We start from the raw sequence: 18274 nt of genomic DNA, 5'->3' as shown, positions 1-18274 counted from the left end.
TGTAAAGAACCCCTGATACACGTTGCGTCTCGTTCGATCATATCGTCCCAACAAATCCCGTCGCTCATATGTGCATCGTCAGAATACTCTTACATGATCACTGTACAGTCCCTTGGAATGCCACGCCTACTTGCCTCTGCAGATCCTACTCGAGAACAAATTTCTTCTCTTGATCGGGAGTATCGAGATCTCCCCTCTCTGCCATTTCGACAACGTCGTGTGTATCGACAAAAGGACAATCGTAATTCTCTTTGGCGGGAACACTACCTCCGTCAGACTGAATATCACCTATTGTCAACCTCTTTTCCACCACCTCGAAAATCGGAGACAAGATCAAAGGACAAGGAAAACGTACGTGAACATAAGTTTCGGTGGTTATTGAGATAGCACCTTTTGTCAATCTACTACAACTGGATCCCAATGCGCCACTTCCCTGTAGTTACAGGAGAGATCAGCTGCGGAGTCGGGCATAGACCTGAAAGATCTAGACTCACAGAAGCAACAACATAGGTGGTTTTCCTCTCTCGCATGCTCTCTCTAGAGTTCAGAACCGCCAGACAGCCCGTCAAATACACTTTGGGGTGGATGATGCTGTTCGATTACTCATCGGTCAGCAGACATCAACTGAAAAGAGGTAGGGAGACAAACATGGACTACATACGCGATAAATTGAACGATGCTCGTCATGGAAGTGCTAGCGAATTGAGCGAAGAAAAGGAGAGCACTGAGCATAACAGATCTGTCAGCTCAGACTCCTTGTCGAGGCGGATAGAGAAAGCATACATGATTCACTTACACAATAGTAGGTGGCACCTGAGCTTCAAGAGATATCCTACGGTAAATGCCAAGCATCACGAGTTTCGTCAGTCGATATATCACGGGCGAGATGTGGACGATTCGCTCACCTCATAAGCTTACGCACGAGTACGTCAGTGTGCTCGTAGCCTGAACGCGACCGATAGAGACCGATCATGATGGACGAGGTGATGAGGACATCTGCGCATATGCACGATCCGGGCTGGGCGAGAATTCGTCTGTCAGCGAGTTGGCTGTCTGCAAGAGAGATCACGGCAGTACTCACCCACAGATAGAAGAAGACGTTTGTGATCTAAGGCATCAAACAAGGATAGGCCGATATCAGATACGACTTAGTCTGTAACGAAGATTACTCACAGTATCAAATTGAGCCATGTGTTTTGTACGAGCGATAATGGTGTAGCCTACCGAGCCGGTCAAGGACCCGCAACTATCGAAAATATATCTTTGTTCAGCATGCGAATCGAGGTTGTCAGAAGAGAAAGGGATGACATACAGGCAGATGCCAATTGCAACGAGAATGAAGTAATTTCTCTTATTGATTCTCCAAGCTCTTTCAGCATAGAATGCCTAAGACCCAGGACTCCATCAGCTGGTTCGATCATCCCGATGGTTGACACGACTCACCTGCACGCTGAGCTTGGTTAAAGGGTCCAAGACCCCATACCAAGCTATCCAATCGCACGATGTAAACTGCTCGTATTGCCCATAGTTGTATACGAACATGTGCATCGATGTCGCCCATGTACTGTAGCCGCCATACGCGTTAGTATGACTACCTGTTGGACTGCCTACTAACATGACGTATATACCACTCACAAGATCGTAGCGGCCAGTGCACCGATACATGCGAGGTACTGAAAAGATGCTTTCCGTCAACAATCTCTCCAGTCGAGTTGTCTTGAGTCCAAATAACACTTACGACGAGCAACCGGACATGGATGACCTCTTTGGTATGATGTCCGCAATAATGGATGAATTGATGGAAACAGATTCCCAGGAGGATGGCATCTACTCCGAGCCTGTGTGCAACGAGGATATCAGCTACAGCGTCATTTCCTTCTCGTCGTCGTAGGCGCCACCGATATCCATGGGGTCTCCACTCACCCGAGTACCAGTGGCCCAAGGTTAGAGCCAGGGTTGGAGGTCACCTTGAGCCTCGCCATTTGCTCTTCATCTGACATTTCCATCGTTTTTAGTGTACCAACTCAGGATCGTTCGTGCGTTCGTTCGTTTCTGTGTGTCTATTCCGTGCAATTGATCTCAACGGCTGGAGGGAGAGACGGGATCTTCAGGTCAAATGAGTATAAGTACCTCTCTGAATCTCTCACACAGGCCATCCATCATACAGAACATGCATGCACGGAGATCGGGTCGGTTGAATTGGAGTATAAATGCAAAGTTCAAGGTTACAGACATACCAATTCGGGGGGGTTAGTGACCTTGGTGACCATGTAGATCTCACACCTTATAATCCCACCCCCGCGTCGCAGGTGCCTGTTTTCAGAGACAATCCAAGATTCAGAGTTTCGTCCAGACTCGGCTTCGAGAGCGAGGAAGGACCACGGGAGAGAGACGCGGACATGTTTCGGTGGCTGATACTCGTGTGTTCAGACTCGAGTACTGTTGCACCATCACCTAGCAGTGCCAAGCTAGAACGTCGACATGGATGTGGACACGAATTGAGGGAATGACACAAATTGATACTGCAGAAGACGCCTCGGTGGCGCGCGATCAGACGCTACTGTACGACTGTTTCCAGCAGATTGACAGGTGATCAATACTGTCTCGATCATGCAGGCATCCGAGTAACAAGCGGTGGTCGTCGCTCTTACTCAATACCACTAGAGAACTGAGGGCCGAATACGACTTTTTCGAGGTGAATGAAGACCCTTCAAGGTTGATCTCTGTGCCGAGAGAGGCACTGCACATTTCATCATCCCAATTTCTGTACCTTTTGCACCATCATAGCTTGGATCTCGACCATGATAGACCAAGCAGCTCAGGAGGATGGAGGAACGAGGGTGTATACGTTTCGGTGCCCAGTTCCTTTCACCTTGGCCAATGACTGTGTAGGTAGGGAGTTTTCGATCACCTTTGTGGTGGGATATAACGTGGTGCTTCGGGATACATTGCTTCGAAAAGTCATGTAAGCGGAGCTAGAGAGGTGAAGAGGCACAGAGAAGGATAGTCCGGCCTCGACTCAAGATCGGGAGAATTCTATATCGTTGTGCTGAGGTACATGAGTGCAGGAACATACGCCATGTACGTGCTTCCAGTGTGGATTTAAGCATCTCTCGCAGAGAGGATTTCTAGGTCACATCGGACAGAGTGGACAACGCTGTTTACGTAATTTTAGGTCGGATACTTAGTGACGATGTCGATATCTCCAGATAGATAGCTTGACAACATTCTCAACTCCTCCCTGTCTCTGTACGACATCACATCAAATATCATGTCGTCTTCCGGAATCGTCTCCAAGAAACTCAAATTCAAAGGTGAAAAGGTGAAGAAGAAGAAGCGGTCGCATCATCATGCAGGAGCCTCCGGTGAAGGAGGAGGGGGAGATGAAGATGAATTAGCCGCAATGGTCGCTGCTGATCCGAGGGGTGAGTTTCGACTTCGCAGTAGCTTAAGTCCCGGACTTGACTTGACTGTACCTCAATCGGCGAGCGGATGAGGGCCGAAGGGCTGAGCTTGGATTCCTAGGCTGGATCTTCCCGGAAAATGTGATGGAGATCTCAGGACCTGCGTTCGTCCTTCTCCCAACGGAACCACTTACATGTCTAGCGGTGAGTCGTGATCGATCTCACCTTAAGATTGTCACAATCTCCTGTGAGTTCTCGCTGACAATTTTGGACTCAGTGGGATCCGCAAAGAGAAAGAGTGTATGCTGCGCCGATCGATATTCCTCAAGTCCCGGAAGGGATGAACGATCTTTCCGAAGCTGAGGTATTGCAGACCATCGAGCCGTCTGATGTCAATCATGTTTGGGTCATCTCGAGATTATCGGGAAGTGAGGACGTGATCAGTCTGAGGAGTAGCACGTGAGTGGCGATATCTCTATCTCTAACATTCGAAGGCCTTACCAACAAGACCGATGGATGATTGATGATATTGTCCGTAGCGGAACTTTCTTGACTGCTTCACCATCGGGGACTCTGTCAGCTATAACTCCATCTCGAGGACCACTCGAGGCGTTCATCCCTCTTCCTGCATCTTCTTCCTCGTCTTCATCTCTCTTCCCTACATTCTCAATACAAATCCAACATAACACGAGATACATCTCCGCATCGCCTCCATCCGGTCCGTCAATCGCTCGGGTGAAAGCGGAACTGAGAGGGGATGCAGATGACGTAGGACCGAACGAGACAATCAGGATCAAGTGTCAGAGGGAGTTTGTGTTCAAGGCGAGACTGGCGAACAGTGAAGCCAAGGGCGGAAGTGAGGGAGATAAGAGTAAGAGAAGGTATCTGGACGGCGGTCCTGCGGAAGGATCAATCGAGGATGAGCTGAAAAGAAAGTGAGTTGAGAATCCTGACTTGGCGCAGAATGGTAGACTGATCTGAAGCGACGTTCCCAGTCGAGAAGCTCAAACTTGGGGGGCAGGTCGAGCAGTTATCTCGGACAAGGATAGAAGGGAGATCAAGCGGGCGAGAAAAGAAGGAAAACTCGCAGAGGCCATGTTGGATCGTCGTGCAGCGTTGAAAAGGTGAGTGATTCTGGTCGTCCGGGGATTGCAGCTGATGTCTGTTTCACAGCGATCGATATGCCAAATAAAGCTATATCACTATGCATATGTACAAATGATATAACTTAAAAAGGCGGCTCACCCTTCTGCAAATCCTTATGTGTGTAGCCCTTCCCGCCCTTCTCGTGATCAGCGATGACACTTCCATCCGCTTTGGTACTTCGCATCATATACTTATATATCACTAAACCGTCCAAACCGACTGGTCCACGAGCATGTGTCTTGCCTGTGCTAATCCCTACTTCCGTGCCTAAGCCATATCTCGTTCCATCTGCGAATCTCGTTGAAGCGTTGACAAAGCAGTTCGCGCTGTCAAGACCTCTGCACCAGGCCGACATTGATTCTTCAGACTCTGTGACGATAGAATCTGTGTGATGGGAGGAGTGGGCGTTGATATGTTTGATGGCTTCTTGTACCGATGATACAGTCTTCACGGCGATCGTAGGACCAAGGAATTCGGTGGAGTAGTCGGATTCGGATGATACGGTGACGAGTTTTGCTGCGAGAGGCAGGTTGTTGAGAGATGACAATGTGGTGGGATCACAACGAAGACGGACGTTGGCGGACAACAGTGCGGAAGCGACTTTTGGCCAGAGCGTGTTAACAAGGGATTCGTGGACCAGAAGAGTCTCAGCAGCATTACAGGCTGCCATGTAGTCGGTCTGTTGGGATTATCAGCATCAGCGACTCAGCTGGAGAGAAACAGCAGATGTTCTCACCTTTGACTCGACTACCACTCTCACGGCTTTCTCTTCAACCGAGCTCTCGTCGAGATACACCGCACAGATGCCATCCGCATGACCCATGACTGGTATTCTCGTGGAGTTCTGTATACTCTTCACCAGCTCGTTGCCCCCTCGAGGCATTACCAGATCGATGTATTTATCTTGAGCTAGGAGTGAGGAGATTTCTGATCGGGTCGAGACGGACTGGATGAATGTGCTAGGGATGGAGGTTTGGGAAAGGGCTGTGGCGATGAGAGACGAGAGTAGCGTAGCTGTGTGGATGGATTCTTTTCCGCCCTTGAGGATTGCGGCATTTCCTGGAGTAGCTCAAGTGAGCTTGATGATGTCAAGGAATGAAGGAAGGGTCGACTTACCCGACTTGATTGCCAACGCAGCGATATTCACCACCACTTCGGGTCTCGCTTCGAATATCACCAGTAGCACGCCGATGGGGCAAGTCACTCGATGTAGCTCCAGGCCAGGTCCAATCTCCTTTGCGAATGTTACTAGGCCTGTCGGCGCCGGCAAAGCCGCAACATCAGTGATACCTTGAAGCATAGACTCGAATTTGCCAGGTCGGGAGAGGTCGAGGCGGGAAACGAGGGAAGTGGACAGTTGTCCAATAGCAGCGAGAGCTTGGGCAGCCTACACTCCTCAGTCAACAATGTCCTTCCGTCAAATCGTAAGTCGACCCTTGCTCACCTCCATATCTTTCTTGTTGGCAGCTATCACCTCCTCCTTTGCATCTTCCAAGGTCTCCCTGATGGCCCGAAGAGCAACATCTCGTTCCGACGTGGCGACCAGCTGAGAATCTTCGAATGCGCGTCGAGCTGCACGAGCAATGGACTCGGCGTTGCCGTTGGAGCTAGAGCTTGAGCTGGAAGGGTCGGACATGTTGACCTTTTCAGTCGATGTTCGAATGACAATGAGCAATAAAGCTCAGAAGGATACCACAGATATATATAATGAGTCAGTGACTTTCGAGTCTCGAATAAATTGATTCCGCTCTCACTCAGTCGTGCCTGAGCCTGACTTCGCTTGGGCCGGGCCAAATCGTCGTCTGCAAGCTGACAGCAGTATAGGAGAATCACCAGGCAAGGCAAGCAGTGGAAGACGACCAACCTGGACGGGGGATCCCTCCAAGCAAATAATCGAGAAAACATGCAGCAGCACTGACTCGGCTCTTTGTATCTGCAAAGACAGGCGCAGCAAATGATCCCATTTCAATATTGAAAACACATCTGTCGTGTCCAAACGGTGAAGCTGAGGTATCGACCAAAGCATTGTCTATCCCAGATACCATCTTCTGTCCTGCGCACCTATCTGACTCCACCAACGGGTAGCCCAGAGCAATATCAGGTCATGCATCTTTGTGCGATCTCCTCTCAAAGGCATGGTATTGCATAGCCGTGGCTGACTACCGAGTTCCGGCAGAAACAGATACTGAATAAAGGTGTGGCATGGATACTCGAGAGGCCAATCTGCAACTCGTATGCAGTGTCCGGAGCAGTGCAGAGCGATGGTGTACGGGGGTGACTCTTGAAGTGTGCCACTGACAGTGCCGATCTTACCAACACGTTCATCGATCCTCCAGGTGACGAGGCCATCACACTGCCACACACATCCAAAAGCGATGATTGAGCCTCTGCCCGGTCCTCCTCAGCCCACCTCTAGTGGATGCCTTCACACTGCTGGATCTTACAAAACGGCGGCCGAAACCGGTTAGTCAGCTTGAAGGAAAGCGAAACGAGAACGAGAGGATTCTGATCTAAACTACCGAATCGGGTAACCGTAACTTTCTTGCTAGCAAGCTCGACCGAGGACCGAAGTGTGTTCTGATGGACGAGAAAGTGGCGCAGAGCGCGAATTTGTTGTTGCCATTGCTAATCGAGGTTCTGGTGACCATGACATACCAGCATCCGACGGCGACATTACATTTCATGATTCTATGGTAGATTTCGTACTACGATAGACATTTTCACTCTGGACGACTCCCCGGCGATCAGTTCTAGGAAGTATAGACTTGGGAGCATTGTACGCACTACCCTCGGTCATATCCTAAGAGGCGACGAAAGCATCTCTCACACGACCATCGCCCAGGAAATCACAAGGGAGAAAGGATCCATCATCTCGGCATACGCGGTCCATTCGTCTCGTAGACCCTTTCCAGGTTGTCACTGCTGCAAGCAATCGTTGCTACCACATCACAATCCCGCTGGAGTATCGGTCTGCGTAATGCCTCACACTCCAGGCACAAGTTGGAAGATGACCACGTCGCCGTCGCCAACCGTTCCCACTTCGTTCAACGAGGATCAAGAAGCGTGAGTCGGGCATGTTTACATACATGGTCGGGGACGTCCTCCGAGACGGAACCATCTGTTTTGTATCGTTGAGTGGTTCTATTCTGATTGCTGATCAACTCCATCTCCGAATTATTCCTTTGTTACATACACCTCGGCACTATCACCGTCACAACGCACCGTTCACCGTGAACCGTGCACTTCGGTCATCGGTCCACACTTAACACAACCCATTCCTTTCTTCTCGTTCTGACCTTTGTCACACGCCTGTCTCGATAACTTCGTACAACACACCATGTCATGTCTCATATCGGTCTGAAACGATAACGCAACGGGACTCGACAGCTTCACCACTCCTCCCAACGAAGCATCCTCATCTACCCGCTCCTTCACCTTGCCCTCTCCCTCCTCTACTCCTACGCCCACACCTTCCACTCGCCCAAAACGCTTCATGCGATCTCGTACTTCCACCTTCACCTCGAACTATACACCTCCTCTTCCCCCGGTGATGTCTCGGGAGAACTCCGCTGAGGGTCTGCATCAAACGATCACAAGCGATCATCGGTCGATGGGTGATGCTGCGAATGTCGTTGCGCAGATATCTCAGAGCCTTGAAGCTGGACCATCAAGGATGCGGGGGTTGCAACCGCCATCACAGCCTGCCCGTCGTGCATCAAAATCCGTTTCAGGCGGTCGACCTAGTTTGATTACCCCTTCCACACGAACGCAGTCTTACTACACGCCGCAAATGGAGTCCCAATCTAGTCTCCTATCAACGCCCACCAGTCCTGAAGTCGATATGACCAACATACTTAAACGACGCACGTCAACACCAGCGATCTATCGACGCTTCACTGCGGTGGATGAGAGGACGGAGGAGTCGCTGCAACCAGATCTACTTTCTACCAACGGAAAAGGAAAAGAAAAGGCGGTGGAATCCCGAGCGAGATCCACATCCACCAGCATAGTCGTTCCCCAGGACTCTCAACTGACCGAGAACTCCACCTACACATTCCCTTCACGACACATACCGCAAAGTGCCCCTTCACGCTCGACTCCATCGTTCAAACCCGCAATCGAAATACCTTCAGACGCATGGAACAATCTCGTCGTAACCCCGGCATCACCATCTGAGACAGAGCTCATCGATCCGCCAAATAGCAGACCGATTTCCATCCTGACATCTGCTTATAATGCCGGAGAGTCATCTATTATCCGTTTGGTCGACTGGGTACGACCAAGACGCCATCGAAATTTCGCTGCGCCGAGAAGAGGCTCTGACGACGACTCGGAGAAAGGGCTGAATGGATCAGAAGATGATGAGGCGAGTGATGCGCGCGACAGTGAGGAAAGTCTGCGTAAGGGCGGAAAGTACTGGGGCATATGGAACTCTGGCGAGGAGCCAGAAGAGGATCCGAGCGGTTACTTCTCACTACCTCCTACGCCTCCTGAGGATCGAGGATACACCGAGTACGAATTGACGCTCGACTCGGATGGTCTTTTCCCTGCTGGTTTACCCACTCCTGCACTATCTTCTCAATCGCTGTCACGCGGCAACTCCAAGCGAGAGAAAGCTCGACGAGCTGGACGTCGAAACATGCGGGAAGAAAATAAGAATGGATGGCTTTCAACGGTGGTGAATAACTGGGGAGCGACGGGTAACGGCAAGATGTCAGAAGTGTTGAGGGAATTGGGCTGGACCGTGGCGTTACTGGTGGCGACCTTTTGTGTGACTGCTGCATTGGCCTTGTGGATGATACAGGGGATGCCGATGTGAGTGTAGCGTGCGGACCGGGATTGCGTTAAGCTGAAAATTGGGTAGCACCACTCTCAAACACATACCTCAGTCCACTACCGATCTGCAGCTTCTTTCTGCTGAAATCAGACAGTACATGGCTGCAAGCGAATATGGTTGGTGGCATACTATTGCGGTGGTGACCTTTGTTGGGTGCTGGAAGCATGCCTGGAGTGTGCCAGGAGCAGTCATCCTTGTGAGCTAGGCATTTACTGCTTGATGTATTCCCGCTGATTCCTTTCCTTCAGAACATCTTGGTCGGCTCATTGCTCGATCCCATGCCCGCGCTAGCCCTCCTCACCGTGATCACGGCCTCTGGCTCACTCGGCGCTTATATGCTTTCGCGGCCCCTCGCTCCTCTCATTGCGGTCATCTTTCCCAAACCACTTGCCTTAGTACGAGCGGCGCTGGTGCCCGAAATGATCCCGGCCCCTGATGCTGCGAGACACTTCGATGGCGAGACCATCACACCTATTCAGGCGTCTTCCGACCCTTCTGCGCAGGCTATCGGCGGACCTACCGAAGCGGCTACGATCTGGCGACGACTCCTCTTGATGCGAGCAATGGGTTTTGTCCCTTGGAGCGGTATGAATGTGGCCTGTGGAGTGGTCGGCGTGGACTGGAGAACGTTCTGGCTTACTACCGCGGCGGGAAGCGCAAGCTGGAGCTATGTGACCGCGTCGGTAGGGCATATCCTCGCAAGGCTCAAGGTCCCAACAGCAGCCCTTGCTGCAGCATCTGTCACCGATAACGCTTCGGAACTCCATGGAGAGAGTCTGACAAGTCTGCTTCGCGATCCGATTCTCATCTCCAAGCTTGTCCTCTTGTCGGCTCTCACACTCATCCCTGTGATCCTCAAGCGTCGCTCGACTTCGGCCTCCGTCGATCAGCTTTCAGCTCCCCATTCTGGCTCGTATGTCATGGGTGAGGTCTCTACACCTTCTAATCCGACCGTCTCTTCTTTGCGGCTTTCAGGCATGGACTCGACAGCTCCTCCCATGTCACCCTTGAGTCAGAGTTTAGCAAGCTTCACGCCTACCCCTCGAGCATTCGATCTGCTCAGTTTTGGCCGAGTAGCGATGAGGCAAAGCGGACGAGTGATCGTGGGCGGGGTCAAGGGAATGGTTGGCGGTGTCAGTAGGGTAGCCCGAAGTGTAGCATAACGGTCACGTCATGATCTTGGTTCAACGCTGAGTGGGGACCATGCACGCGACAAAGCCATGTGTCCTTTATATCTTGTACAGTACCAGTACTCGGGTACCCTCATAGCATGTACTGTATGTAGCATGATGTATAGTAGCTTAATGAAAGGAAAAAGTGCCACATTCGGGGTTTGTCCGATTTCCGATATGAGAAGAACGCGCTGCATCAGCTACCTACCTCCCCTCACTCATGTCAATTGATACCTTAGTATCACTCCCGTCCTGTGGTTTATACATCTATTGCTTTGACTTGAAACGAACAGCAAGATCAAGAAACAACCAAAATGGAAGACGACAGGGAAATGCGAGTTGACGAAGCAGTCATTCCTGAGAACGGGAATGGAGATAGAAGTGGGTGTATTTCGGATTAGCATTGGAGTGTGTCGGCGTGAACAGGACAAAGGAATGGCGAGAAGGACGAAGTGATCTCGACTCCCTTGTCGCTGTGCCCGCCCTCATCTAGAACGAGACAGAGGTGGACCCACTCCGATGACGAGATAAGATGAGATCGTTGCGAGAATGGATGGAGGAGCTGATATGGAATACTCTGGAATAGACTCTAGGAGGGACGATGGGAGAGATAGAAGCAGGAGTAGAGATAGGTATCGAAGGGATCGTGACGATGATAGGCATCGAAGTGTGAGTGTAGTTCACCCTCGTATCGTCTCGGATGATCTCGTATGGGCGATGAGTGAAGCCGAGTCATTGACTTTCTTCTCCATGGACAGTCCCGACGACGATCACCCTCTCGTTCCAGATCAAGATCGAGATCACCTCAGCGACACAGGCGACACCATTCCTCTTCTCGATCGCGATCCCGTTCAAGAGACAGACACCATCGAAGCTCCCACCGTGATGATCGAGACCGTGACCGCGATCGTCGTGATGATCGTCGAGACGATCGATATCCCGCTCCGCGTGGTCGAGGCGGTTTCGGATTCAGAGGTCGTGGTGGACCTCCAGGTCTGCATGGTAATGGTGGGGGGAGATTCGGTCTCCCGAGGACTGATGGGGAGAAGTCCGTCGGAGGTCCGATGAACGCCCCTGCGGAAGAAGCGGAAGCTCATGCGAAGGTCAGCAAAAGAGAAAACCGTCTATATGTGGGCAACTTGGCGTATGATTGCAACTATAAGGATTTGGAGAAGTTCATGAGTGGAGGTGGGTGGATCATCTCTTTCTCGCCTGGAATCGGGACGTAGTACGCCGACAGTCTGCAGACTGGTCAAGTTGGATGGGCATAGCTGGGTTGCGCTGGACCAGGTTGGATATCATTGTCATGAGCAGAGTGGAGAGGAGTAATGGTATGCAGGAAGAGAAAATGGACCGATATTCATCGCTGGCCAGCGCTGCATAAAGCCCAGCTTTGTCCGAGAATTCGGCCATTGCCCGAAGAAGAGAGTAGGGAGCAAAGGTTGATGGACAATTCTGGACTCATTCTACAGCTGGAGGAAACGTCGTTTTCTCTGAAGTTCTTACAACCCCTGCTGGACAATCAAAGGGTTGCGGGTGAGTTCAAGGGCAGTTTCGAGCTCCGGCTAGCGTGCTCACCTTCTTCACAGTATCGTCGAATTCGCTTCACAAGACGAAGCTCAAGCTGCCAAGGCTGGACTTTCAGATAGGACATTCATGGGCCGACCGGTGTTCATTCGGGAGGTGAGCTAGTAGCAACTCACAAAGGAGGTTTAACTGCTGACAATCGTGTTCAGGACCGAGAAGAGACCGCTCGATTCGGTGCTCCTCCCATTCCCGGAAAGATCGGTATGGCCATGGGCGAGGCTAGATCCTTCCTTGGCAACCAGGCTCCTGTTCCTGCTGTCAACAACAGGAACGTCTTCGTTGGCAACGTGAGCTGAGCATGGAACTAGCAAGGACCAGACGCTGACTCGACCCCGTGATACAGCTGCCCCTTCAAGCATCTTGGCAGGACCTCAAGGATCTCATGCGTCAAGCTGGTGAGGTCATCAGGGCTGATATCGGCATGCACATGGACGGTACACCGAAGGGCAATGGAACTGTGGTCTTTGTAAACCCAGAGGACGCCAAGGCAGCCATCGGTGAGTAGTCTACTTTGCATTCCGATACTGTGGGCTGACTACGTGCAGAAATGTACAATGGCTTCGACTGGTTCGGTAACATCCTTGAAGTACGAGAGGTGAGTTGTCTTTACTGGTTCTTAAAGGTCATGCGCTGATGGCAATGTAGGACCGTTTCGCCACTGGCGGGTTCCGAGGTCGTGGTGGCTTTGCGCGGGGTGGTTTCGCTCCGCGAGGTGCATTCGGTTTCCGAGGTGGATTCCGAGGGGGATTCATGGGCGGTGGTATGGGTATGGGAATGGGTTTGGGACGAGGCGGATTTGCTGGTGGTATGGGACGAGGTGGTTACGGTGGCGCTGTGGGTGTCCAGGGTGGACGAAACTTCACCAACGACCTTTACGCCGACTATAACGGTCCTGACGGCTCTGCCGAAGCCATGGCTGTCGATGGTGGAGTCTCGTCAGGTCTCCAACCTGAGCCTGCGGAACCCAACCAACAGATTCTTGTGCGAAATGTAAGCGAAGATAAAGGAGGTATCGTGGAGCAGTGACTGACTCGATCGTGTAGCTTCCTTGGTCTACCTCCAACGAGGATCTCGTCGAGCTATTCGAGACGGTCGGTAACGTGGTTCTCGCTGAGATCATCTTCGAAGGCGGCCGATCAAAGGGTGAAGGTATCGTTCAGTTCACCGAGACTGCAGAGGGCCAAGTGGCCAGTGAGAAATTCATGGGCTACGTGTACGGTGGACGGCCTCTTGGTGAGTAGAGCAATGTGAGAGGTTGTAACGTACATGCTAAATCTGGATGATCAGACGTCCAGTTCAACCCTCGATGGCACGAATTCTCGCCCGCTGCTATCAAGGGAGGTCAAGTGCCACCTGCTTAAGTAGTGAGAGCTATTGTATCGGTGGAAGTAAAACAAAATCAATTATGCGGTTGGATATATGATCCAAATGCTTGTATGCAAATGAACTTGGCCGATATGAGCTTGCGAACGTATTCGTCCTCACAGATGGAGCTGATGCACCGTAGTAGTTATATTCGGTGTTTTGCCCGGTGACGAAGCAAGATGTGGAGGTGGAGGAATGTTTCAAGTTCATAGTGACTCGGAAGGTAGTCTGCGATGTGACATGATCTTGACTTTGCTTTACATGTCTGGTATCTCTGTCGACAAGTGAGTAGTGAGTTGACCTTGTCGACCGAACATGATACCTCGTCCTGTGATTCGGAGACTCGGTCTGCATAAACATCCCACCTCGTACAATCAGCCATCGCTATCCTTATTTCCTGTCCCTCATCACCATCGACATCTTTCCTCATCTTCCGTATCAAGATCACCGACTCCGCTGAAACTCGCAATCATTGGAGCCGGTCCTTCTGGATTCTACACCGCTTCAAGGATCTTATCGACCCTGCCTGCAGATTCGCCGAATGGGCGAGATGTGGAAGTTCACATGTATGAGAGATTGCCTACCCCTTATGGGCTCGTCAGGTATGGTGTAGCACCGGACCATCCGGAGGTCAAGGTGAGTTTACATTGGGTTGACAACTAGCAGCTGCTACTACAACCTTGGATGATCCTTGCTCAATCGCATTACTGGTCGCTGATACCTGTTCTCCGCTTACAGAACTGTCAACACAAATTCGATGAATTGTCGCACGACCCTCGTTTCAAATACTTTGGCAATGTCCTGATCTCCTCTCAAAGATCCTCCTCACCGCTCTCACCCTCTCCTTCCACATCTTTATCTCCCTACACGTACCCTCACGCCTTGCGATTGCGTTTCGACGAGATCCTTCCATACTACACGACCCTCGTCCTCACCTACGGTGCGAGTCTGTCCAACCCCCTCTCCTCCGTTTCCGGCTCGTCGTCCTCCTCCGATCCGCTGAACGGTGTTTTCCCAGCACTGGGCTTGGTGAGCTGGTACAATTCACATCCGGCTTTCGTGGACTTGCCGATCGATCTGAGTCGGGTCGAAGAAGTCTCAGTGATAGGGCAAGGAAATGTGGCTCTTGACGTAGCTCGAATCTTGTTAAAACCAGTGGATTCATTGCGAAATACAGATCTGTCGGAAGAAGTGTTGGACACCTTGTCAAAGAGCAGAGTGAAGAGAGTGCGAGTGGTCGGGAGAAGAGGTCCTGGTCAAGTGGCTTTTACGACCAAGGAATTCAGAGAGATGTTGTCCATCCCCGGAGTAGGGTATGATGGGATCAAGGATAAGGGTCTGTTGGCAAGTGCCAAAGAGACTGTGGGGAACGAGAGGATGCGAAAGAGATTATTGACATTGATGGATACTTCTCGAGAAGGTGAGAAAACGTTTGTCTTGGATTTCCTCAAGAGTCCAAGGACGTTCTTATCTTCGTCTGAAGATGGAAGAAGGGTAGGAGAAGTAGAATGGAACCTGAATCAACTCCTCAGCCCACCACCGATCGCTGAAACATCCGGACCATCACCACCGCAAAGTCAGACAGCTTCTGTCCCGACCTCGGGCGGCGTCATTGCTCGTCCGACAGGTGAAACTGTGACGGACAAAGCGGATTTGGTGGTGGAAAGTGTAGGGTACAGATCGGAGCCATTGACAGGGGAAGAAAGTGTAGTGGAGGGGGGCAGGTGGAGATTACCGTTTGATGGTGAGAGAGGCAGAGTGAGGAACGTCAGTGGGAGAGTTGTGGATGAAGATGGTGTGGCGGTGAGTTAGACTAGTTTATCTTGTGAAGCGGGATATCTTGTGCAATGGAGACTCAGGCAAGCGACCGTAGCGTGGTTGATCGTCCTGCGTGTCGTCACCCTGGAGTCAATACCAGGTTTTTATGGCAATCAGTCAGCCCCACTCTCCCCACTCTTACCAACTTCTGCAGCTGCCTCTTCTCGTCCGTGAAAGTGTTGCTGACGCTATCCTTTTCTCTGTCCCGCAGGTACCGGGCGTCTACGCCGCAGGATGGGCAGCAAGAGGACCTGTCGGTGTGATCGCCTCGACGATGCACGACGCCTACACACTCTCATCCCTCATCTTGGACGATCACTTCGTCTCCCCTCCTTGCTCCTCTTCTCCTATGAACGGCGAAGCGTCTTCCACGCCCGCTTCGATATCCCTCACTCCTGGTCCGATGAACGCTAACCCACAACCGGGAGTACCGGACGCTGTTGTCAATGCTCGAGGCCAAGGGAAGATAGCGGTCGATCTGGAGGCTTGGCATAGGATTGATGATGCCGAGAAGGAGAGAGCGAAGAGGGATGGTAAAGGCAAGGAGAGAGAAAAGTTTAGAAGAGTAGAAGAGATGTTGAGCGTATTGCAGTAGTCGTAATGGAAGGCAAATGGTCTGTCCCTCACACCCTTCTCACAGCCTGCACCATCTGCACGATGTTGGATCATAACAATCTCATGCATGCGTATATACTCGTGTTATAGTCGTTGTTCTGAAGGGTAGATGGGTAACAATACATATCCGCATCTCTTTCGCCGTCTGTGCGTGACGAGCAATGTCCATGCCGCAAAGCGTCATCGATCTCCCTCCGTGCAGCTGTCCTGCTCATCTCACTGTTATGCTCGTCCCTCACCAGCCCTCTCGACCATTACCTGGTCGTCTTGAGGATTCAGGGGCATCTGAATACCGCTGATCGGGCATCAACAACACCTCACTATCCGCTCGTGCCATATCTGAGGGCTTGTCCGTATCGCTCCATCCGCTGACGGAATCGCGACGCATATTGGGAGGGATCAGACTTGGGTCTGTGGCAGACGACCAAGCCGCATCGTCTCGGTATAGCGATTGACGAGCGTAGTCGGGAGTCTGGGCATTCATATTAGTTCTCTGCCATTTCAAACGAAAAAAGTCACTTGCTGTATTGGGCGGTAAAGACAGAAGAGAGTTTTTGGCGTGAGACATGGACATGATGGATTGTCGATAGGCGATCTGATGTGCGGTCGAATGTCAGCCCAAGCAATTCGGAGGCAAACGCTTGAATACTCGACTTACCTGCTCGTTGTAATACTGCTCCAACTTGATCTGGTTCTCCTTTCTTGTTCGGCGATGCATGAGCCACAAGCCGGTCATGACGCCTCCGATCACTGCGATCAATCGAATCAGCAAGGTTCTGATTGCAATGTGCTCTGTGAGCACTCACAAACCACAATGCCCAATCCGATCAAGACATATTGCCATGCTGGAGGGTGAATGACCGCATCTGCAGCCTTGCCGCATCTCCCGTCAGCCTCGCAATTGTACGAGAGGCATCTGAATGTGTCTCTCAATCAGTAATCGGATACTTGAAGACTTTTTGAAGCTGTACGAACTCCTTGTTACCGCTGCAAGTCGCGCCAATTGCTTTGTTTTTCATGCACCTCAATTCAGTAGCATCACAATAGAGCCCATTTGCACAGCTGTTCGCCGATTCGCATCAGCCATGGGTGAACATGCGGCGACCGGTAGAATGAGACTTGACTGACTCATCTCTGGATACAATGAAAGCGTATGCGTCACCATTGTCGTTGTAAGCAGTATAGGGCGTGTTGTCGTTGACACACGTCTGGCCGAGCGTGACATTCGCCAAGCTGTAATAATTTGCAAGATCGGTCAGTGGATAGACCAAAACACTCCCTATAGAGGATGCGACTCACTAGCAGGTGAACGAGAGGCAGATCGTTCCGTTGGTGTTGAGATAGCCTGCCAAATCCCGATAATTTGGGGGTCTCTCACATTCATCTGCACGAGCTCTATCGTCGGCTTGATTGACGGCAGTCCAAATCATATGAAACGCACCATCTCGATCTTTCTGACATCGTTGCCCGATTGGGACCTGAGGTCGACACTGATCCCCTTCATCAGGACAGCTGTGAATCGAACAACTTCATCAGGGTTATATCCCAAGTGTCCAAGCGAGAATTGACCCACAATTGACCTTCCGGACATAAAGGGGGTAATTGATCGTAAGCGTAGTCGTTGTATCCAAATGGGTACTGAATGAGAAGTTGATCTCGTCAGTCAGTACCCAGGCTTGATTCGCAGGCGGGGGGAGATTGGTGGATCAACGCACCGTGTCCCTTCTACAACCCTTGTAAGCACACGTTGAGTTGTCGGCACAATATAATGTCGGATTGCAATCTGTCACAAGCTGGAAACTTCCGCCATCGAGATGAGTGTTGCTCTGACTGTGAGCGATGGTGAAATGAGGGTCAGTACCTGGACCGCGAGAAGAGAAGGACTTGCTCTAGGCTTGAGAAGAGACCCGGCAAAGGGATTGAATACAACATACTCGCATGCTTCACCGAAAGCTGATTTCGCAGCGACTAGTGTCGTTATTCCGAGCGCCGTGACAAGTGTGACCGGTGTTGAGATTCCGCGCAACATTTCTTCTGATCGCGGAGGACCTATTGGAACAACGCTAGTGGACGGTGGTGATGAAGGAATCGGTATCGATGTCGCAAGGGTGACTGAAGTTGTATTTGGATGCGAATGTCAAAACAGTAGCAAGAGGATGAAGATTGAACAACACAGCCACCGTGGACGACGGAATCAAAATGGGTTTGTCTATTGCCTGATATAAAGCGCGTGACTTCTTCTCTCTCTCCCTCATCAGCCAACAACTAATTCAACAACAACACCTCTACCTTCATCCTTTTCCTCTTTCTCACAGCAGAGATCAAGAGCC

General features: G+C 51.2%; 7 protein-coding genes across 7 annotated transcripts; 4 read left to right on the top strand and 3 right to left on the bottom strand.

The window, feature by feature from the left end:
* Positions 1-145: 145 nt before the first annotated feature.
* IAR55_005130 (uncharacterized protein) lies at positions 146-2000 on the bottom strand (the record flags this gene model as incomplete). The annotated part of the gene is made up of 13 exons (XM_066948223.1): positions 146-277; positions 356-433; positions 495-591; positions 662-724; positions 797-832; positions 906-1018; positions 1082-1108; positions 1174-1246; positions 1313-1386; positions 1444-1564; positions 1636-1673; positions 1739-1838; positions 1924-2000. 13 exons carry the CDS (start codon positions 1998-2000, stop codon positions 146-148), a joined length of 1029 nt encoding a protein of 342 aa, XP_066801682.1.
* A 1271-nt stretch (positions 2001-3271) lies between these two features.
* IAR55_005129 (uncharacterized protein) lies at positions 3272-4596 on the top strand (the record flags this gene model as incomplete). Its single annotated transcript, XM_066948222.1, has 6 exons — positions 3272-3425; positions 3526-3608; positions 3682-3863; positions 3944-4339; positions 4400-4528; positions 4578-4596. 6 exons carry the CDS (start codon positions 3272-3274, stop codon positions 4594-4596), a joined length of 963 nt encoding a protein of 320 aa, XP_066801681.1.
* A 36-nt stretch (positions 4597-4632) lies between these two features.
* On the bottom strand, positions 4633-6186 carry IAR55_005128 (glutamate-5-semialdehyde dehydrogenase; the record flags this gene model as incomplete). Its single annotated transcript, XM_066948221.1, has 4 exons — positions 4633-5229; positions 5287-5609; positions 5667-5937; positions 5995-6186. 4 exons carry the CDS (start codon positions 6184-6186, stop codon positions 4633-4635), a joined length of 1383 nt encoding a protein of 460 aa, XP_066801680.1.
* Positions 6187-7557: 1371 nt separating this feature from the next.
* IAR55_005127 (uncharacterized protein) lies at positions 7558-10550 on the top strand (the record flags this gene model as incomplete). Its single annotated transcript, XM_066948220.1, has 4 exons — positions 7558-7613; positions 7938-9365; positions 9415-9583; positions 9636-10550. 4 exons carry the CDS (start codon positions 7558-7560, stop codon positions 10548-10550), a joined length of 2568 nt encoding a protein of 855 aa, XP_066801679.1.
* Positions 10551-10873: 323 nt separating this feature from the next.
* On the top strand, positions 10874-13507 carry IAR55_005126 (uncharacterized protein; the record flags this gene model as incomplete). Its single annotated transcript, XM_066948219.1, has 11 exons — positions 10874-10940; positions 11146-11228; positions 11318-11747; positions 12032-12095; positions 12149-12242; positions 12296-12433; positions 12490-12643; positions 12692-12741; positions 12792-13136; positions 13190-13379; positions 13434-13507. The coding sequence occupies 11 exons, from the start codon at positions 10874-10876 to the stop codon at positions 13505-13507; spliced, it is 1689 nt and encodes a 562-aa protein (XP_066801678.1).
* Positions 13508-13826: 319 nt separating this feature from the next.
* Positions 13827-15924, top strand: IAR55_005125 (uncharacterized protein; the record flags this gene model as incomplete). Its single annotated transcript, XM_066948218.1, has 3 exons — positions 13827-14147; positions 14250-15314; positions 15541-15924. 3 exons carry the CDS (start codon positions 13827-13829, stop codon positions 15922-15924), a joined length of 1770 nt encoding a protein of 589 aa, XP_066801677.1.
* Positions 15925-16179: 255 nt separating this feature from the next.
* Positions 16180-17973, bottom strand: IAR55_005124 (uncharacterized protein; the record flags this gene model as incomplete). Its single annotated transcript, XM_066948217.1, has 11 exons — positions 16180-16416; positions 16468-16539; positions 16603-16694; positions 16751-16860; positions 16920-17006; positions 17073-17177; positions 17244-17328; positions 17386-17456; positions 17518-17582; positions 17660-17774; positions 17879-17973. 11 exons carry the CDS (start codon positions 17971-17973, stop codon positions 16180-16182), a joined length of 1134 nt encoding a protein of 377 aa, XP_066801676.1.
* Positions 17974-18274: the final 301 nt, after the last annotated feature.

The sequence above is a fragment of the Kwoniella newhampshirensis genome, chromosome 9, assembly GCF_039105145.1.
Source record: "Kwoniella newhampshirensis strain CBS 13917 chromosome 9, whole genome shotgun sequence".
NCBI classification, from domain to species: domain Eukaryota; kingdom Fungi; phylum Basidiomycota; class Tremellomycetes; order Tremellales; family Cryptococcaceae; genus Kwoniella; species Kwoniella newhampshirensis.
Note: the sequence above shows the minus strand (reverse complement) of the source record. Positions and strands in the feature narration are given on the sequence as shown.